A 21,702-nucleotide genomic window follows, 5' to 3' on the forward strand; every position below is an offset into this window, starting at 1 on the left:
GAGCCACAAATGGCTCCTTAAACAGCCACGTGTGGCTCCAGAGCTGCAGGTTGCCAATACTGACTTAGAAGATTCACTCCATATTGGCCTCACTCTAGGAGGAGCTGTATTTATGGATAGTAAAAGGTAGTTTTACAAGCTAAATAAACAAGCCAGAAGAATGGGAAAAATGAACTATTGTGACTGTCATGTTACAGATGAGAAACTGAGACTTAGAGAGATGAAATGATTTGCCCAGGTCTCTGGTAGATCATGAAACTGAACACCAATTTTCTGTCTCAGGTCAGCCCCTTTAACCACAAGATCATTTTTCCTCCCTAGTTCCATAAAGATTTTTGGAATAGTCTGTCTCATTCACCCTCCCTCCCTCTGCCCCCCCCTCCCTCCCAAAAAAAAGCCTAGACAAAACTAGGTACGTGTTGTACACAAGCCCCAACTGTTACAGATAGCCATGTTAGTCTATATACTATCAAAGCAAAAAAGCAGTCCAGTAGCACTTTAAAGACTAACAAAATGATTTAGTAGGTGATGAGCTTTCGTGGGAAAGACCCACTTCTTCAGATCAGGATCCTGATCTGAAGAAGTGGGTCTTTCCCACGAAAGCTCATCACCTACTAAATTATTTTGTTCATCTTTAAAGTGCTACTGGACTGTTTTTTTGTTTAGAATCAATGAAGATTTCTATAATAATGTGCAGTCTTCCAGAAAACCACAGGACTGGAGTCCAGAAACCAACAGCTCTATTTCAGGCTTTGCCATAGACATACTGCACGACCTTGTACAAGTTATTTGACATCTCTGTGCCTCAGTATCTTTTCTATTTGAGAGATAATTTAATGCCCCCCCAACTCACACATTCACAGGTACATTTTACAGGCTTAAATCACGAAGCAGAGAGAGGAAGTAGTACCAGTGATGACACCTGTAAACAAAGTGCTATCTATGCCAGGAGTGGGCAATAAATTGTCACTGGTTTGCCAGGGTTAGCCCATGGCAAGCTGCCACCATTATATTTTCCTGGACCTCCACAGAAATTGGCAGTTGCAGCTCCTATAGGCCATGGATCAAAGTTCCCAGCCAATGGGATCTGAGGGAAGTGGTGTGGTCAGGACACTACTTCCCCCAGCTCCCACTGGCCAGGAAGGGCGATCTGCAGCCAACAAGAGCTGTAATTGCCCATTCCCATTGAGATGCAGGTAAATATAGCAGTGGCAGCTCGCCAGAACTAACATTGGGGAACCAGATCTGACCCAATCTATACAGTAGTAACAGTAGACAAATCAAAAGTCAAAATTATTCTTAGTTTTTTCAACTGAATAACTAAAATTACAGAATCAGGATTTTTTTTAAGTGTTCGGCACTTGTTTCAAATGTACTCCGGGTAATCCTTTGCAAACCGAGCACAGGAGCTGATTTATAAGATACAGTATATAGAAATGAGTGCCAAAATACTGACAAGAAAGATCAACCTGTTAATCTTCAGTCTACACTGGCACCTTTCATTACTGAAAAAAAACAGTTTCTAATTTTAACTATACTGAAAGAACCCTCTACTTTCATTACTTAACAGAACAGTTGTTCAACTGTGCTTAAGTCAGAGGACGAACCATAACAGACCCAGCTTTCCAGTAAACTTCTGTTCACTGTTTAGATTACAGTAGAACATATCTCAGTTTCACATTATACTCAGATTTCCACAGCAGACACAAAATGTTATAAGCCAAACAGGGCTGTTGAACTTCAAAGACAGAACAATCATCTGTTTCAAGTGGAAAATATTTGGTGGTTAAGAGAAAATAAGCAATACCTAAAATTCACACTCTTAAAATAGAGTTTTAAAAGAAGCTGACCCATACTTTTAGAACCAAATTTTGTTTCATATTTGTACAGGTTCTAGTTCAATAGGGCTCTGGCCCATGACTGGGAGGCTCTGAGGCACTATCAGAATACAAATGAAAGGACAACTTCAATTAATATTGTGGTATTCAAAAACTACTCTAGAAAGCAAAGCACAAGAGGGGGGTTTTTGCTCTACATCTTCACAGACATTTGACAAATACCAACGTAATCAATCCTACTAAAACTAAGTCTCTAATGTAATTGCACTTCAGGGAATATATTACTGCTTCTGAGAAATGTTTGTAACATTTGTGGAACAACTGGCTAATCTGGCTTGCCACATAAAAATAGACAAGGTAGGTGCATAGAGTGGTCTTTCACCAGTCAATTGACTGATTTTACCGTTTATAGTTCCATTATATTAAATATATACAAATATTTATATCTTTTGTGTAGTATAAAAAAATATGAAAGAAAAAAAAAAAGGAAAGAATCGGTAAGTAAATGTGACCTCTTTGACGCTTAGGAACCAAAGTAGAACACCTCATGATTTTAAGCCAACTACTTGAGAAACCACTGTGTTTTCTTTTTATTTTTTTAAACTATGCTGATGTTTCTTACTCAGAGGTATGATATCCCATCAAACCACTCATAATGCAAGAAAAGTACAGAGAACTTCTGTTTACGAACTGTTCCTCTGACCTATAGGTACTACAGACTGTCATAGCTTTTACCTGGGTGTGCCTTAGGACTCTATTTTTGGAACTACTGAATATAATTAACCTGCCATTCTGAGACCTAAGAAAATACAACTTGTCTTAGATTTAACCAAACACCACCAATGCTGGAGTTAACATCTGCAAGTTAATCAAGATCCTAGGTTTGAAAGTCTCTTTGAGGCTCTTGGCCAAAACAATCAATAGGGCACTAAATTTTTTCACTCCATTAGGGTATATTCAACAGAGCCATACAGAAAAGAGATGACTAATGCTGTGAAACAAAATGATACAAAGCAGGCATATGGAATGTGTTCCACTGAGACTGTTTAGACTTAGTAGATTCAAGTTCATTCACCCGTTTGGCATAAAAATCATTATGCTAGTATTGTATAATCAAGAAAGCAAGTGACCAAGTGATTTTATTCTAACACAATTTTTTGAAAAATAATGTTGCCAATGACCTGTCTTGTTGCTACATTTTCTTCCATCGGTAAAAATCAGATTAGTACAGTACCATATAAACAGACCAAAACAAAAGCAAAGAGAAACAACCACCTCCATACCAATAAAATGAAAGAAACCCGTGCTTCACTTTAGACACATTAATGTACAAGTGATAGCCAAATGTCTTTATTTAAAACACTGAGTAATGGAAATTCACCTTGCCTGAACAGAAATCCATGAGGTCATTCACTGGACATCTTAGCTCTGGATTTAATTCCCTTCCGTGCTACTTCACTCTCTCAAACCATACAATAAACAACCAATTAAAAAATCATTTAAAAGTTTATCCCATGCTATGAAAATTCTAGTATTAACCCAAAAGGAGATTATTCTCAAATCTTTAAGCAGCAATAGAACTGTTAAATTCTTGGTTATGGTTGCGCACTCTCCAAGGCTGCTCGGGCTGAAGATGTGGCGTATTTGATTCACAGAACAATGGCTATGTTCCCCTTTTTTTTTCTATACATGCATGGAATACATTTTTTTATGTACACCAAGGTATGTGTGAATATGCAGCACCAGCAAAAACAAAAACCTAGCTCTGAACACTGTGCTAATCAAATGGGGAGCACTGAATCTCTCCAGAGTGGCTGCATAAGCGCACAGCTTACAGGGGACACTGCATAACAGACAGTATCAGGAGATTTTAAAAGTGACTTCTCTCAGAAACTCTGAAGGAAGTTAAAGCTTTCAGACAGCTTGTGAAGTTCAAGCAGAATATATATACTTGCACAGGGGAAGGGAAAAGTCATGCAGGTCCTTTCATTAGCAGTGGGGACTCTTGCTACAGGTACAATAAGATACAAGCAATTTACCTACCTAAGTACGTGGCACCCTCCCAAAAATAAATTACAGATTTCCTAATCTTATATTGCTGATAAATCACACTTTCGTTGAAACTGAAAACATTCATTGAGTTTTACCTTAGACTACATACAGTTCTTCTTTTAGCTGGTCTAATTATTAATTGAAATTATTTACATAACTTATTATTTTGTACATGTGTTTTATTCATTTAGAAGTACTACTCATTGAGACACAGTAAACAGTCTCTAAAATTAAAACATGTAAATATTTCTATTTGATAATATTCCAGTGAAAACAACTTTTTAATCAGAGATTTCCTGCCAATGTTTGCAAACAGTTACAATGCAACACTAAAGAAGTTGAAACTGAAAACTGAAGTGACTAAACAAAAGTGAAACTAACAATTTGCTTCATTATCTAAATTGAGGAAAATGGAAACAAATAAGAAATTAAAAGTAAACTTTTAAAATTCCTTCATTTCTATAAACTAAGATCATAATAAAGATATACATAATTTTATAGTGCATCTCAGCAATTTTAACTACAATAAAAAGTCCTGAGAAAAGCTAGTAAAAATCAATTTACAAATTTGGGTTTACTTTACACCCAGATTTAGTTTCTAAAGGTTCTCTTCTTAACTTAATGACTCACTTAACTGCAGAAGATTAGCTTCTCTGATAAAACTGCTAGCATGCACAGGACTTAGCTACCACTGCTGGTTTTATTACTTCAGGAATCAGCGTAAGGCACCTACATGAACACTCTTACAGCAGCATCGGTACCTCTGTATCTCTGTAAGTTTGTAAGTGTACACATGGTCTTTGACTGTAATCTCTTTGCAACAAGAAATCACATCCTTCTCTGTGTTTGCAAAGTCCCTGGACTCTGCTGGGCATTTCTGCAGTCTGTAGAAGAGTCATGTGCTATCAACACACAAAGAAACCAAACTGCAACAAAAGTGCCTCCCTCAATCTCTCTCTAATTTTTTCTGTTACAGTTACCTTACATTTTGCATCTAACACTGGTGTGTGTAAAATACTTTTCAGACAGAAAGTTTATTTTTCAAATTACGTGTTCCTTTAATTTTCCATTTGAAATTATTCCCAAATTTCCTGGAAATTTTGCTTTCTTAGGTAGGAGCGTCTTACCTCTCAGATTTCTGGGATGTATCTGTTTTGTCCGAGGCATTTTTTGCTAATCATACACCACTTTCTTCTCTCCAAAACAGCAAGTGGAGGAAGCAGAGGAGAGGCAGCTCCATCAATCTGCCAAAGGGGTCAATTAATCCGTATACTGAAAAAGAAAAAGGGTTGGGGGGGGGGAGAGAAGAAAAGAAAAAGGATTGCTTTTAAAAGAGATCTATAGCTTTGATATGAAACGTATTTCCCCACTATCACCTTGTTATTTAAAAGCTGCTAAACAAATTAATAAACCATAGTCAGTAAACCTTCGCACAGATATAGCAACTTTCATTCCAAGACATTCAAACTTTCTTTTATTGCTCCACTTCACAAAAAACAGATTTCTAAGGTAACAAAGGATGTCACTGATGGGCTAAGACATAAAAAACACTGCTCATACCATTTATCTATTTCCTCTCTAACTTCCACATACATGAACTTTTCCCACAAAAACCTTTCAACCTCAGGCTTTGAGATCTTGGCCCATGATGAAAAGAAGTGAATAGAAATAAGCTGTTCTAGAGATCCCCTAACACAGTAAACTCTTTTATATCCAACAGCCCCAGGACCAGGAGGTTGCCAGATATTCAAATATTTTGGATAATAGAGAGGTATACCTTGCAGTGCAAAACACTAAAGAAAAACAAGATTAGATATTAAGAAACAAACAAGAACGTACGGAGAGTACTTATGTACCAACAATAGTAATATTTACACTGTAAACATACCGTATTTATATTTACTTTCACTATACAGTACTTACGGAAAATGTAACTAAAATTTACTTATGGTTAAAATGCCAGTTATTGGATATAATGCTGGATATGCAAGTGTTTACTGTATGTATCTTCCATTCTTATATAGGAAGATACAGCCGAAGGAGAACCTGCTACAGAAGGTTATAAAATGGAAGCTACAACTATTTGGACATATTTGCAGAATGAACGACGAATGAAAAATCAAGACCCTAGTAGCTGGCATAAAGGACAGTTCGAATAGGAGAGGCAGACCCCACAGAGAATGGATAGATGATGTAGTAGATTGGTGAGGAGCTAGTCTACAGAAACTAAGCCACTCTGCACTGGACAGGGAAAGATGGAAGGAAATAGTGAGAGGCATCAGACACCAATGGGCGCTGAGCCCATGGTTATTGATGATGATGATGATGATGATGATCTTCCATTCCTTCCCCTCCATGACACCAGCTATCTCCAGGAGCCTGCAGTTGTGACAAAGTCAGGAGGAATTGTGCCAGTACTGTTTCATTGCAACAGTTCTTTCTACCATGGAAAACAAAGCTGGGCCCTCATTTTACTCCTGAACCACCTTAAAAGCAATCAATATGTCTCTAAATGGGTGTAGCTGTCCACCCACACAGAAGAAGCTGCAACCCCAAGGTCTGAGTACATAATATCCAAAAGAGACCAAGGTGCACAGACACTCTTCTCATATTTTGCAACTAGGTTTTCCACACATTTGAAGGAACACAAGTATTTTGGTCAGAAGAGCTAGATTTTTTCCATGTTCTACAAATCTTAATAAACAGGAATGCTCCCATGAATTTTGTATTTTTTATGTAAACTGTACTTTTCTGGATTTAAGTCTCCCTGCAGTGTTCACACCTTAAAGCTAAAGTATTCTGCTCCTGTATGAGAGCAAGTTATTGAAATTGACCATTATAGTTCCACTATTCAAGCTAAACAGAATGAAAAAGTAACCTATGTAAATATGAAGTTAATTTTAAACTCTGCTCTACTTTAACATCTACTGTACTAACAACACCACAGGTAAGGATTTTTAATGACTTGACATTGAGCCTTTAATTGGATTAGGTAGCAAATGAAACTGCTTGATGAAGAAAGGAAACATAAAGACTATCAACACACACTTTGGCTATGTCTCCACTAGCCCTTTCCATTCAGAACGGGCATGGTAATAAGTGAGCTGGGAAGATGCTAATGAGGTACTCCTAAGACGATACAGTGCATCATTAGCATAATGGCACTCGCGTGCGATTTGAAAGCACCACTTTCAAACTGTGCACTGCCCGTGTAGATGGGGGACTTTCAAAAGGACCTCCTTCCCTGAGTTCAAAAGCCCCTTCTTCCTATTTGGTTTTAGGAAAATAGGGCTTTTGAAGTCCAGGGGTTCCTTTCAAAAGGCCCCTGTCTACACGGGTGGCACGCGATCGCAAGTGGCACTTTTGAATCGTGCGTGGCTGCTACTATGCTAATGAGGTGCTGCATATTCACGGCAGCATCTCATTAGCATCTTCCCAACTTGTTCATTATGATGACCCTTCCAAAAGGAAGGGGCTAGTGTAGACCTAGCCTTTATGGCATTAGCACTCCTTTTTCGAAAGAGTCACACAAATGAGGGAAATTGAAAATGCAAATTAGGTGCAGATTTACATAACTGGCACCTCATTTGCATATTATTTCAAAAGATCTATTTTTTTTTTAGGAAGAGTTCTTTAGAAGATGGGGTTTACTTTCAAAAGAGCTGCGTCCACACTGCTTTTCTTATTTTGAAAGAATATGCAAATGAAGTGCCAGATATGTAAATCTAGACCTCCTTTGCATTTTCAATTCCCCTCATTTGCATGCCTCTTTCAAAAGATAAACGCTAGTGTAGACACATCCTATATCTCTTCCAGATGTAACAGAGATACTGTGTTTACAAAATCTTTGATTGTAAAAAAACATTATACACCTGAAATAAAGTGGATCAATAAAAAAAGAACAAGGAGTATGGTGCCACATTTAAGGCTAACAATTTTATTATGGCATAAGTTTTCTTAAGTTGCATCTCACTTCATCAGACCTGACAAAAAGGTGCCAATGAATGCCTTGTTCTTTGTGCTGAAACAAGCTAATACAGCTACCTCTCTGAAATAAAAATAAAAAATGTGTTTGTTACTACACCTTTCCTGAATCTGATGGATCGTTTTGAATTTAAAATGATACACTGAGATACATTTTAACTGATTCTCTCTTTTCTGTTCTTGTGTGATAGACTCATATCAAAAAGGTCACTAAACTACACAATCGTTTTTTCCCACAAATTTATTTCTGTTATGGTGGCACAGGTGGAAGTGGGCAGCAGCAGCCACTAGGAAACAGCACCAGGGCATCATCTTCACTTGACAACTTTGGACAGCCATAATAAAAACCCACACGGTAGTGGGATGTTTAAGTTATCCACCTTTTAAAAGATATTTGGTACAAATAATGAACTTATAAATGAAATTTGACATCTATCCTCAAAATATTCAAGATTTGGTGACTGAAGTTAAGCACCTGCATCAGGAGCCAACTTTTAAAAGGTGCCGAGCATCTCTGAACACTGATGATAATAATTTACTCCAGCCAGAGCTGTATGCACCTTGGAAAAATATGTATCACTTGAGTGCCTGAAGTTCAGCAATGTTGCCATATTTCTGAATGCAGCATCTTTACGTTTCTTAGTGTTTAATAAGCAAAACAAGTGACATGTTGCATGTTTTAAACTGCATACCTCAGTTACCAACCAGCAATAAAATAATAAGGTTTTTTCCCCCTGACGAAGTGGGGGCAGAAAAGGGTGGTAGCAAGCCTCTCTCTAAAAATCCTTTTAAGAACTAAAAAAAAAAAAATCTGAAATTTCCTTTTCTCTCCTCAGTTTGAAATATCTGCCCTAAAAACATGGCTGTACCCTGATCATCAACAAAACGGGCTAGAGGCAAGGATTAAAAAAAGAAGAAGAAGAAATAAAAGCTTTTAAAACCCAACAGCTGAGAGAGAAGCAAGAAACAGCAAGGGCGAACACAAGTTGCAATGGGGAAAAAACATGAATGAATAAAGAGGGAGGAGCCTGGGAAAACCCCTCTGCAACACGGCTGCACCGAACAAAGCGCTGCACACATCCATCCGCATGCCAGGAAGGGGGAGAGCGATTGCAAACCGGGACTGACCTGGGGAAAGGGAGCGGGGAGGGACAAAAGGGAAGGGCTGCGGCAGGGGAGATCATCTGGACGCCTGCCACAACCCCGCACAGACCCTGGGGGCGCCTCGCCCACTGCCCGGCTGGGCAACAAACACACGCGTCTGGAACTGGAGCGCAGGCGACTCTCACACACACCGCAGCCCCCCGGCGGGGAGTTGGGGGTGGGGGAAGACGGCAGCTGGAGCCGGGCCTGCTGGTCCCTGCCTCCCACCCGCCCCCAGCTCCCTACCGTGGCGTGCCTGGGCGCCGCGGCGGCTCAGACAGGCGGAGGGGGCGGCTCCCCGGGACGCACCGGGCGCATGGGTCCCGCTCTCGGGCTGCGCTGTCGGCCTGCTCCGGGGGGCGGCTGGAGCCGGCCCTGCTGCCGCTGCTGATGGCGGCGCCGGTGGAAGGGGGCAGCGGCGGCCGCTAGGAAACACGTCGCCGGGGAGCCTCCTTCACTTGACAGTCTCGGACAGACACAACCCGGGGCTGGCCTCCTGCCCCCCGCAGCAGCCGTGCACAGCGCCCCCCAGCAGCTCTGCCGTCCCCCGCTCCTGCATCCGGGCCGCCCCCAGCACCCCCCTTCCCCGAGCCCCCCCAACACCCACCGCCCCTGCATCCGGGCCGTCCCCGATACCCCCCTTCCCCGCCCCCCCACACCCACAGCTCCTGCATACGAGTCCCCCCCCACACACACACCGTTACAGCCTGCGCGCCCCCCAAACTGCCCCGGGCCCACCCGAGCACCCACCGCTCCGGCATCCGCGCCGCCCCCACGGAGCCCCGCCCGCACAGCGCCCCCGCACCCACCCAGGCCCCAGCTGGGCGCCCCCCCCCGGCGCTGTCTGTCTGACACTAGTCCCGCCCCCCCGCGCAGGCAACGGCGGGGGATGCTCCCCGCACGGGCGGGCTGGGCAGAGCCGCCCGTGACCCGGGCAGGGGCCGGGCTGCGGGGGGAGGCGCCTTTGGGGCAGGCAGCGGGCGTGCCCCGCGGGGTGGGGGTGGGGGTGGGGGGACTGGGGCCAGGCCGCGGGCGGCACAGGCACTGGGGTTCCCCGCCCGGGCGGCCGGTCACTCCCGGGGGCGGGGGCGGCGCGCGGCGGGGGGGTGTTTTACCTTCCCTCACTTTCTATTGCAGGAAGCGGCCCGGTCCAGTGACGTCATCGGGTCTCCCGGCCCCGCCCCCTTCCCTGTCTGCAGGGGAGGGGGGAGGGGTCACCGAGGGGGTTTCCTCACAGGCGGGCGGGAAGGGACAGGAGTGAGACTAGAGTCGCGCCTTGGCTCGCATTAAAATCAAATAAACTCTACTCGACCCCCCTACCCCAGAGCCTCGCCCGCCCCGGCCTTGCCCCCTTTGCCTGTGCCACAAGGGGAGACAGTGCAGTACTGGGTCCGGCTGTACAGGGCCATGTCGGATACTGACCTGTTAACATCACAACCCAGCTGGGCAGAGGAGCCGCGCGGCTGTGTCAGACACCGCCTCCCCCACCCAGACTGCACCACACGTGTCAGGCTGGGGGTGAGAGGGGGGCTCCCAGCCCAGGCACGCCCCCCCCGTGAGAACACGTCAGAGGGTGCAGCGCCCCGCTAACGTGCATCAGTGCGTGTGCCATGAGCCGTGACCTCTAAGCTGATCCCTTAGCATCCCGGGAAACACTTTTCAGCCCTGAAACAGTTAATCCGCAAGAGCAGCCACCTCGGCCTGTGCAAGTCCCATTCCAGGGAACACTTATTTGTCCCTAGCAGGAAACAGGACCCAAAAGTCCGGGCTGATTCAGAACCTAACGTGATGACAACCCGATTTGCATTCTCACTCCCCTCCCCCCCGCGCCATGCACAGCTGCGGTCACCCGGCCATGCCGCGGGCGCGCAGGTGCGTGGGTCGCACTCCCCCCTGCCGCGGCCCATCCCTCCGGCGCAGACAGAGAAGACACAAACAGACGCGCGCACACTCCCATGTATGCACAGCGCTGGGGCTGCTGCTGACGCGGAGATCCCGGAGGTTCCTCCTCGCTGCCACTGGCAGGTCACACACACGCTGTGTCCTCCTTCCCCTGCGCTCTCCGGGTTTTCCCGTTCCCTAGCAGCTGCGCCTAATCCCCTCCTCCTTCCCATCGCCACGGCCGGATGAAACCTCCCCCCATCCCCGGAGGACATCGGAGCAGCCTTTCCCAGTTTTTCCCCCGCGCGATCCCAACGAGAAACTCACCCACGGCGCACGCTGCTGGCCCATTCTTTCCCAGGGAACTTTAAAAAATAAAAGCGACCAAAGCCGAAAGTACACAGCCTCCACGGCTGGATGTGGGCGTGAGAGGAAATACGAGGAGGAGGCGCCTAATGCTCTCTGCCGCTGCTCCCCTTTTTTGGCCCTTGCCTAGGGTTTTGCTGTTCTAGCTGTACTGCGCTGATTGGTTTAGTGCATCAGCTGTTTATATACATTTGGCCTGTGGGTCATCTTGAATGGGGAAGATCTGCGGTGAGGGATTCCTCCTCCTCTTGTTACAGGGAAGCAAAAAGGGGGCGGGGGGAGCGATCGCTGGTTGAAAACAGACATGACCGGCGGCTGGTTAGGGAGACAAAACCCTTGCCTTTTTTTTTAAAAAGCAGATGGCTTGGTTTTTTTTTTTTTTTGTATTTTAATTTAAAATGCATTATCCTAACAACTGGAGCCTTGAAGTTTCTGTCGCCACAAGAGTTTTACATGAGATTTTTCCTTTACAGTGCATCAAGATCCAGCACATTTTTAACAGAACAAACCTAATTAACTGACCTCCCATTAATTCTTAAGTTGTCTCATTGTTTATCTATTTATACCCATCTGTTGTGTCTGGTCTTACACTGAGACTGCAAACTCTCCAAAGCAAGAGCTGCCTTTTTGTTATAAATTTGTACCCTGTGATCAGCACAAGATACTGAACCCTGGGCTCTACTGTCCCTTTCTGATGGTACTTACATAGCCTCAATTACCAGAGTTTCTGAGTACCTTACTATTTTTATCCGCACAACACCCCTGGAAAGCTGGGAAAATTATTATCCTCATTTTATTGATAGAGAACTGTGGCAAAGTGCTACAGAGCAACTCATCCAACAACACCCAGGAAGCCAAATCCAGGCCTTATAAGTTTCAGGCTAGCACCCTAAACAGTGGACTAGTTTGGGGGCTGTGGGGTGCTACCAGAATACCAAGAATAATAATTACATCCCTGACAACAATATGTGCCACATAATGTACACTTACTTAACAGATCCCCATTTTCCCCAAAGGTATATGTTTTGGCATTATATTTGCGAGATCGTGACTTAGGCATCCATAGTTATGCTTACACTTAAATAGCTGTACCAGTGCAGCTGTGTGCTGTAGCACTTCACTGTAGCCGCTACTTGCACTGATAGGAAAAACTCTTCCACATCTCTTGGGGTGTAAAAACAAAAATCCATCTTCTGAATAGAGCATTCTTCTGTTAACCAAGTCATGTCTGGTCTAGGTTAGATTAACATAGCTACATTTCACAAAGTTATGGATTTTTCACACTCCTGAGAGATGTAATGATGCCCAAGTAAGTTCCCAGAGTAGACCAGCCCCATGTCTATGGGCTTGTCTGTACTTATGGGAAGATTGACACAATGGCAGTCAATCTTCCAGAGTTCGATTTTGCATGTCTGGTGAAGATGAGACAAAATCAACCTCTCTGGGCTTGGCTCTCAACCCCTTTACTCCACGCTATTGTATTAAGTAAGGGACGTTGATGTGAGACTGAAGAGGCTCAGACTACACTAGGGAAGTAAATCGATTCTGCTACGTTGAATCTAGCTACGCAAATGCTGTAGCTATAATTGTGTATTTGAAATTGACTTATTTTCCTTGTGTAGACCTAGCCTCAGGGTGAAGCAGTGTTGTCAACCTATGTCAGTCTGAATGAAGTGCTCTTTAAAAGCCCACTCACACATTGTGGATATAAAATTTTCATGTTGACAGGAGGTAATAATAATTCATTAGTATCCGAAAAATTTAAGCCTTAATGAAAAAAATGATTCTAACTCTTTGGGCGCAGGTATAATTTTTCAAGTGCGAAGCAATGAGGTGCTACATTCCAGAATCTGCAGACAAACACAGCTCTGGTATCACTGCTCGTAGATATTCCAAGCAGCAGAGTGCAATTGGTGATTGTTTCATTTCTGCTACTTTAAACCCAGGAAACAGACATAAGACTTCCAGACCATAGGCCCTAGTTCTCATAGGGGACTTCAATCACCCTGACATCTGCTGGGAGACAAATACAGCAGCACACCGGCCATCTGGGAAGTTTTTGAACAATGCTGAGGACAACTTCCTGATGGTGCAAGTGCTAAGGGAACCCACCAAGGACCATGCTCAGCTTGACCTGCTGCTCACAAACAGGGAGAAATTAGTAGGGCAAGTAGATGTGGGTGGCAACCTGGGCAGTGGTGATCATGAGATGGTTGAGTTTAGGATCCTGACCAAGGGAAGAAAGAATAGCAGCAAAATACAGACCCTGGACTTCAAAAACGCAGGTTTAGATGTGCTCAGAGAATGTGGGTGGGGGCAGGGTGAAAAATGACAGAAAAAGCTGAAGTGCTCAATGCTCCTTTTGCTTCTGTCTTCACAGAGAAGATCAGTTCCTAGAGTGCTGCACTAGGCATCACTGAATGGGTGATCTGGGCAGTCCTCAGTGGAGAAAGAACAAGTTAAGAATTGTTTAGTAAAGCTGGACATAAACAAATCCATGGGGTCAGATTTAATGCATGCAAGGGTTCTGAGGGAGTTGGCTGATGTGACTGCAGAGCCCTTGGCCATTAGCTTTGAAAAGATGATTAGAGAAGGTCCTGGGCAATTAGAAAAAGGCAAACGTAGTGCCCATCTTTAAAAGAAAACTACAGACTAGCCAACCTCACTTCAATCCCTGGAAAAAAAAACATGGAGAGGATCATCAAGGAATCCATTTTGAAGCATTTGGAGGAGGGGAAAGTGATCAAGAATAGTAAGTGTGGATGTACGAGCCATTCTGTGGATATGAAGAAGATGGTGGGCATAATATACCTTGACTTTAGCAAAGCTTTTTCTGTGGTCTCCCACAGTATCCTTGCTAGCAACTTAGAGAAGTATGGATTGAATAAATGGATTACAACATGGATAGAAAGCAGGATAGATCTTCAGGCTCAATGGGTAATAATCAATGGTTCTATGTCTGGTGGACACCCAGTATCAAGCAGAGTCCCTGAAGGGGTCAGATATGGGGCTGTTTTTGTTCAGCATGTTGATGACCTGGATGAGGGGATGGATTGCACCCTCAGCAAATTTGCAGATGACACAAAACTGGGGGAAGAGGTAGATATGCTGGAGGATAGGGATAGGGTCTAAGGACACCTAGACAAATTGGAGGGTGGCGCGAAAAGAAATGTGATGAGCTTCAACAAGAATATATGCAGAGTCCTGCACTTTGGATGGGGCAATCCCAAGCACTGCTATACGCTGGGGACCAACTGCCTAATCAGCAGTCCTGCAGAATATGTCCTGGGGATTATAGCGGGGATGAGAAGCTGGATATGAGCCAACAGTGTGCCCTTGTAGCCAAGAAGGCTAAAAGCTTACTGGGGTGCATTCATAGCAGCATTGCCAGCAGGTCCAGAGAAGTGATTGTTCTCCTTTATTTGGCACTAGTGAAACCACATCTGGTGTACTGCATCCATTTCTGGGAGATCCAACTATAGAAAAGAGGTGGACATGTGAGGGTACAGCAGAGGGCAACAAAAATTATTAGGGGGCTGGAGCACATGACTTATGAGGAGAGGCTGAGGGATTTCAGCTTACTGAGTCTACAGAAAAGAAGAGCGAGAGGGGATTTGATAGCAGCCTACAAATACCTGCAGTGGGGTACAACGACAGTGGAGAAAGAGGGTCTTTTCTCAGTGGTGACAGCTGATGGAGCAAGGAGCAATGGTCTCAGGCTGCAGTGGGGGAGGTCTAGATTGGATATTAGGAAAAACTCTTTCACTAGGAGGATGGTGAAGCACTGTTAATAGGTTACACAGGGAGGTGGTGGAATCTTCATCCCTAGAGGTTTATTAAGTCCAAGCTTGACAAAGTCCTGGCTGGGATGATTTAGTTGGGGTTGATCCTGCTTTAGGCAGGGGGCTGGACTTGATGACCTTCAGCGGTCCCTTCCAGCCCTAGGATTCTATGATTCTACAACAACAGTGGCATTTTCATATTGAAGCTTGTTGAACAATTAGCAGCAGCAGCATTGGAACTATTCACAAAGCAAGAGAAGACAAAAGCAGATGACTTCCACCTTCCAAACCCCCACCCATCCCTTTTGCAACTTTGAGGTGGGGATGAGATTTGGAAGTTATCAGGTACCTACAATTACATGTGGATTTAAAAAGGGAGTCTTCAAGCAGCGTCTAGGGGAGCACCATGACAGGTATCCTAGCACACTTCCAGGAGATGGGAGTGAAATGAGCTTCTTAGCAGGAATCTGCCTCTGGATCTTTGCTGGTGGAGTCTTTTCACATCTTCTCTGGCTAATAGATGTAGTCATCGAGATAATAGGGGTTACTGCCATCCACTGGATAGCACACAGGACTAAAAACAAATCTGAGCATATGGGTTCTATTCCTTGTTCTGTTATTGATATGCTGTGTGACCTTGGGCAAGTCACTTCCTGTCTATCTGCCCTGATTTTTCTATGATAAACTTGAAAAAAATATGCACATCCACCTGTGTAAAGCTACTTGGATGTGTATGGATGAAAAGTGCAATGGAGAGTTACCAGTAGCAGGTACCTGGCAATTTTTTCCTACCCTGTGAATGAAGGAGATTTAAAAAAAAAAAGTGAGATTTTAAATGTCACTCTGAAACATAATTCAAAATCCTTCTCACAAAAGTAAGAAACCTTAAATACAGCATCTAAAAGTAGTCCCATATATATGAGAGACACCTTTCAGATGCGTGAGTGGAGGGAAGGGCTATTAAAGCATATTTTACTTTTGACTCTCTGTTATGGTTTTAAAAAGGGACTAATTTTTAAAAGTTCAGTAACTTCCCTCTAGATTTATGCATGAAACATCCACACATGGTAACAGGTGATCCTGTAAAAAGGTTCTTTATGTATAATTATTAATTATTATTTATACTGCATTTGCAACTACAAGTCCAAGTCCTAGTCCTGGAACAGGAGGCCTTTGTACTACTCCTGATTCTTTCACACAGGTACATGGAAAGTTTAGAAGCAGGAGACCAGGATACAGCAAAGAGCTTTAAATAATTCAGCATTCACCAAAAGATTTGATTTTACTAGAGTTCTTACTAAATATGGAAAGTTTTGTGGCAAATTTAACTATCCTGGGCAGCAAATATTGATATTGCGTATATTGTGTACTGCACCATGACGTATGTATTAGACAAGTCTAAATTTATATTTCTGTCACAGACTTTAGTCAATCCTGGGAGAGAACAAAAATTCATTGGGGAATGGGGTCTTAGGCCAGGTCTACACTGTACAGTTAGGTTGGCTTAAAGTAGATTTAACCTAATTAAGTCAGCCTTGTACCATGGATATAAGTGCACCGATGATGGTGATGTCTTATTACCAAGTATGATCAAATTCCGTGGGAGTTGTGGATCCTCAGGTGGCTGGTAAGGCCTATTCTTGAACCACAAGTTCTATTACAGTGAGAACAGGTGTTTCCAGGCATGGCAGGAGGCTGTTGACCATGAACTGAAGCCAGTCCCTCCTTCCTCCTATGTTTCTTTTCTTCCTCAGCTTGTTGATGGGCAAGTTCAAAATGCTGAGGACCATCGTGTCTTACATTCGTGAATGCTGGGATGGCGATCCTGGTGGACGCAGCCAAGATGAACAGAAGTAAGTCTATTTTTAGGGTACCTTTTCTAGCCTTCTCCCCATGAAGGACTGCTCAGTCATGGGTGCAGCTGCCCAAATGCTCAACCTGCCTCAGTTTGCAAGGAAGATGAGCGAATCACACACCCTCTACCTGCGTGTTAGTCTGTGACTAGTAACTTCCGGATGTCACTGTCTTGTTCCCGGTGCCATTTGCGGATCACCACCAGACTTTGACTTGTGCAAGTAGTATGTTCCTGAGACAGGAAGATGCTTGTGCAAGACTTCTTTTAAAGTGGGAAGACTGATGCACAACAGTCACACACTGTCTGTGATGGATAGAGGGCTTGAAATCAATGGCATAGACATCAAGGTGATTGGAAATCCTCTGTCAGCTGCAGGCTTCATCCTCCTTCACAGCCAGTACAACATTACACACCAGTTTCACCTCCGAGATGAGGTTATCTTCCATCTGCTGTACACTGAGGACTTCTTGGATCACACTTTGCCTGGAACCTTGCCTTTGACTGTTCTGCCATGGGTGACCCGAAGGGAGTACATAACTCCAGGCAGCATTGCTCTCGGGGTCACTGAAACGGCATGCCTCTCCATCACTACAAGGCAGTGATCCACAGACAGGTTAAGTGCCCTACCACACCAACATAATAACTCCATCTCCAAGAGATGCGTACGGTTTATGCCAGTGTAGTGAGGCTGACACAGTGTCTTTCCAGACACTGCTCTACTTACATTAGCTATTAAGTGTTCTGTCAGTTTCAAGGCTCTGTGCTGGGGCCACGTAATTGACAAGAAAGACAGGCAGCTAGAACCTGGCTACCCCTGGCTCCCAAACATCTGTGCCCACCCAGCTCTCCATACAGACAGGCAAGAAGTCTGTGTCGGAAATGGGGAGATTATAAGCCCAGAGGTTCATCTGGTCTCCTTGTAGGAAGCTGCATGGAGCTGAGAGTCTTGGCTCTCAGCCCCTACACTGCCCGTTTCCCATCGGTGGAAGCACTGATGGTAATTACTGCAGTGGCTGTAATTTGACCAGGGGTCAGCAACCAAAATAGCAAGAAGAGCCATTTTTTTTAATTCAGTAGAACACTCAGTAATTCAAGAGTGGCCATACATGTGAATACGAGACAGTCCTTAATAAATAATGTCAAACTGTACTTTTTGTAACCCCTATTTTAAGAAGAGCACACACACACACGATCATTTGTAATGTGATACACGTTTACTGAAGGATGTTCACCATTTATCACAAATAATCAGGAGTTTGTTTTTTTCAAATTTTGCAATGATAGCATCCGGAGCCACAAAGAAGTCCTTAAAGAGCCACAGGTTGCAGACATATGCACTAGGCAGACATGGGATAAATCAGAATATACTTAACTGATACATCAGTTTGCCTTAAATCAGTATCTGTTAATCAGACACTAGCCCAGAGAGTCAATTAACTCTTCAAACACTGAAGATCCATTAAGTCACTAATATCATACCAGCCACTATACTATCAAGCATTTAAGATGAATATACTTGCTCTTTATGTTTTGCAATGAACAACTATTACAGTGAGTGTATTGTTTTCAGTATCTCTGCCCCTCTCCCCATCCCTATGTTTTCTCATTCCTAAATAAATGAAAGCCACTGGCCATAATATTTACAAATTCAAGGAGGACAGAAGACCCAAGAGACAAACAGACTCACCAGGAGGCTGACTCACAGTCATGAGCTCTTTAAAGCTGTTGGGGTAATTTATAGACTGTTAAAAAAAGGGTGTCACTCCCCTATGATCAGCAGACGGGATATTGCCTGTCAAGACCAAAGGTGGCATTAAAACTAGTTGCAGGAACACTTCAGCCTCCTGTTCAACCAAGATGCACTTGTCGATGACAGCATTTTCAACATGATCACCGGTCTACCTGTCTGTGTCAATATGGATCATGAACTCTCCATCTGTGAGATCTAAGCAGCCATAAAAAAGATGAAAGACAACAAGCCCCAAGGCACTGACAGAATCCCCGCTGAGATATTCAAACAAGGAGGTCCATCCCTGCTGTCCAGCCCTGATGTCACACCTCTATTCTCTCATTTTGATGATCTGGAGAGATCTGGAGAGATGAACCCCTATTCAGAGTTCAGAGAGGTAACAGGACAGACTGTGGGAACTACAGAAGGATCTCCTTGCTTTCAACCACAGGTAAAATTCTTGCCTGAGTCCTTCTGAACCATATCCTTCCACAAGCAGAAGTCCTTCTGGCATCACAGAGCGGCTTCCAACCAGAGTGAGGAATGACTGATATGATCTTTTTCTGTCCATCTAATGCAAGAGAAGTGTTGGGAGCAACATCAGCCTCAGTATATGGCATGATTTAATTTGACTAAAGCATTGCTCTCCATCAACTGAGAAGCCCTATGGAAGGTCCTGCGACACTTTGGCTGTCTGCCAAAATTCCTCAACATCCTATGCCTCTCACAGGACAACATGCAGGCCGTGATACTCAACAGTGGTGACATAACTGAACCAACTGACATAAAGACTATAGTCAAACAAGAGTGTGGTCTAGGCAAATGGGAGAAATGGTCTGAGGTAAATAGGATGAAATGCAGCAAGGACAAATACAAAGTACTCAACTTAGGAAGGAATAAATCCATTTCACGCACACAAATGGGAAATTAATGTCTAGGAAGGAGCAGTGCAGAAAGGGATCTAGAGGTCAGAGTGAACCACAAGCTAACTAAGAGTCAACAGCATGACACCGTTCCAAAAAGAATTGACATCATTCTGGGACGTATTAGCAGGAGTGTTGTGAGAAAGATACGAGAAGTAATTGTTCTGCTCTACTCTAACTAATTAGCCCTCAACTGGAGCACTATGTCCAGTTTTGCACATCATAGTTCAGGAAAGATACGGACAAATTGGAGAAGGGTCACAGAAGAGCGACAACATTTATTAAAGATCTAGAAAAAATGACCTATGAGGAAAGATTGAAAGAATTGGGTTCGTTTAGTTTGGAAAAGTGGGGACATCATAACAGTTCTCAAGTACCTAAAAGGCTGTTTCTAAGAGGAGGGAGAAAAAAATATTCTCCTTAACTTCTGATGATAGGACAAGAAGTAATAGGCTTAAATTGCAGCAAGGGAGGTTTAGGGTGGCTATTAGGAAAATGTTCTTAAGTGTCAGGGTGGTTAAACACTGGAATAAATTGCCTAGGGAGGGTGTGGCATCTACATCATTGGAGATTGTGAAGAGCATGTTAGAAAGACACTTGGTAAGCACAGTCCAGATGGTGCTTGGACCTGCCATGAGTGCTTGGGACTGGACTTGATGACCTCTTGAGGTTTCTTACAGTTCTACAAATCCATGCACTTCGGTACTCCCAACACGCTGCCTTCACACTATGCAAAGATGGATAAGAGATATTTATTAAAACCTTAACTCATACTGATCCTCATGACCATTGCAAGATGTACATACTGATAATTTATAAAGAGTTGTATGTATATATTGGAAAAAGTTTTAAAGACTGAATCAAAGCAAGGTGGGCAAGCAGCTTCTGACCAGCCAAAGTAAGTACATGCACCTGTTTGCCTTGGTTAGCATTTAAAATAACCATTGTAAGCCGGCATAAGGGAAGCCTGATTGCATACAACATCAATGGGAGGATATGATGGTAATATGGAGCCAGTATAACAGGGAAAAAACTACTGCAATCACCTTGATTTTGGGAACAAAATGATGGATTGGGGAATATCAGAGGACGGAAAAAAGACATTCCTTCATTCTTCACTGAGGAAACAAAAAAAGGGCCAGCACTTTTTGCATTCATGAAACAGCCATTTTGATTGGAGATAGTGAATGACTGCTTTAGATGAGAAATTGGAGGATTTCAGCCTGTCATGGTAAGGTTTAGACTCTTTGAAGCATGTTATACTGCTTGTTTTATATGTAAATATTTCTTTTTGGATCAGTATTCTTATTCTGGCTCTTTTAAATCATAGCCCCGATAATAAACTTGCAATAGTTGTCACTCCCAGTAATCTCAGTGATGTGATGTTATTCTGGAACCAATTCTCAGTGGAACCAAACAAGTTGATGTGTGCACTGGTCCTCTGAGGACAGTTTACCTGGCAATTTATGTGAATAACCTGTGGTTAAGGGGTGGACGCTGCAGGGGATAACTTCAAAGAGGCTTAGGGTGCACATTGTTAAACTGCAAGGCATAGTAAGGGCTGGACGGGCTGTGAGGTGATTGTTTGGGTGGCTAACATACAGGTGGTGTCAAGGACCTCACACTCAATCAAGCACAAACAAATTTTCCTTTTGCTGGAGGCCTGGGGGTGGAGGGGGGAGACCATTGCAATCCTGAAGAACCAGAGAAATTGTCAAAGACATGTACCCGAGGAAGGATTCATACACACCAGATACTATGATAGTTTATTTTAAAACATTCATCTATGATTAAAACAAACTCCTACACCCAAGGCTATTTTAACCCCACGATTATCTTCCCTGTCTCACTGAACTGTCCACACTGCCCTCCAAAAAGTTCATCCAAAAAGCCTGCTTAAACCAGTGCCTCATATGCCTACTTTTTACCCAGAAAGATGCTCAACAGACTGTGTTCAGCTAAGAGAAGTGAGTTCCATGCCTGACAACCCCTCTGTGGTCAAGACTGCATGGTCTTCTATCTTTTTAGCAAGGATTGGTTTTCACCATCTGTGGAGAACGAGGGAGTTGTGGGTGCTATTTTTGGAAATCACATTGTCTGACGCTGAAGTTATCGGTCTGATATTAACCATGTTGGCTGCCAGGAATTA

The 21,702-nt window shown here is 43.7% G+C and overlaps 1 protein-coding gene across 3 annotated transcripts in view; it reads right to left on the reverse strand.

The window, feature by feature from the left end:
• The window catches only part of HIVEP1 (HIVEP zinc finger 1), a 181,394-nt gene extending 169,944 nt beyond the window's left edge, over positions 1–11,450 (reverse strand). Inside the window, exons 1-2 of one of the 3 annotated variants that reach the window (XM_074987679.1) lie at positions 11,226–11,450; positions 5,018–5,162 (exon numbers count right to left, since the gene is read on the reverse strand). In XM_074987679.1, coding sequence (XP_074843780.1) covers positions 5,018–5,057 — 40 coding nt within the window. In that variant the 5' untranslated portion in view covers positions 5,058–5,162; positions 11,226–11,450. Of the gene's footprint in view, positions 1–5,017; positions 5,163–9,263; positions 9,490–11,225 lie in introns of those variants that run through there. The other 2 variants (XM_074987681.1, XM_074987680.1) reach the window with 2 other exon arrangements.
• Between the last annotated feature and the right edge of the window lie 10,252 nt (positions 11,451–21,702).

Source organism: Carettochelys insculpta, chromosome 2 (assembly GCF_033958435.1).
Source record: "Carettochelys insculpta isolate YL-2023 chromosome 2, ASM3395843v1, whole genome shotgun sequence".
Classification (NCBI taxonomy): Eukaryota; Metazoa; Chordata; order Testudines; family Carettochelyidae; genus Carettochelys; species Carettochelys insculpta.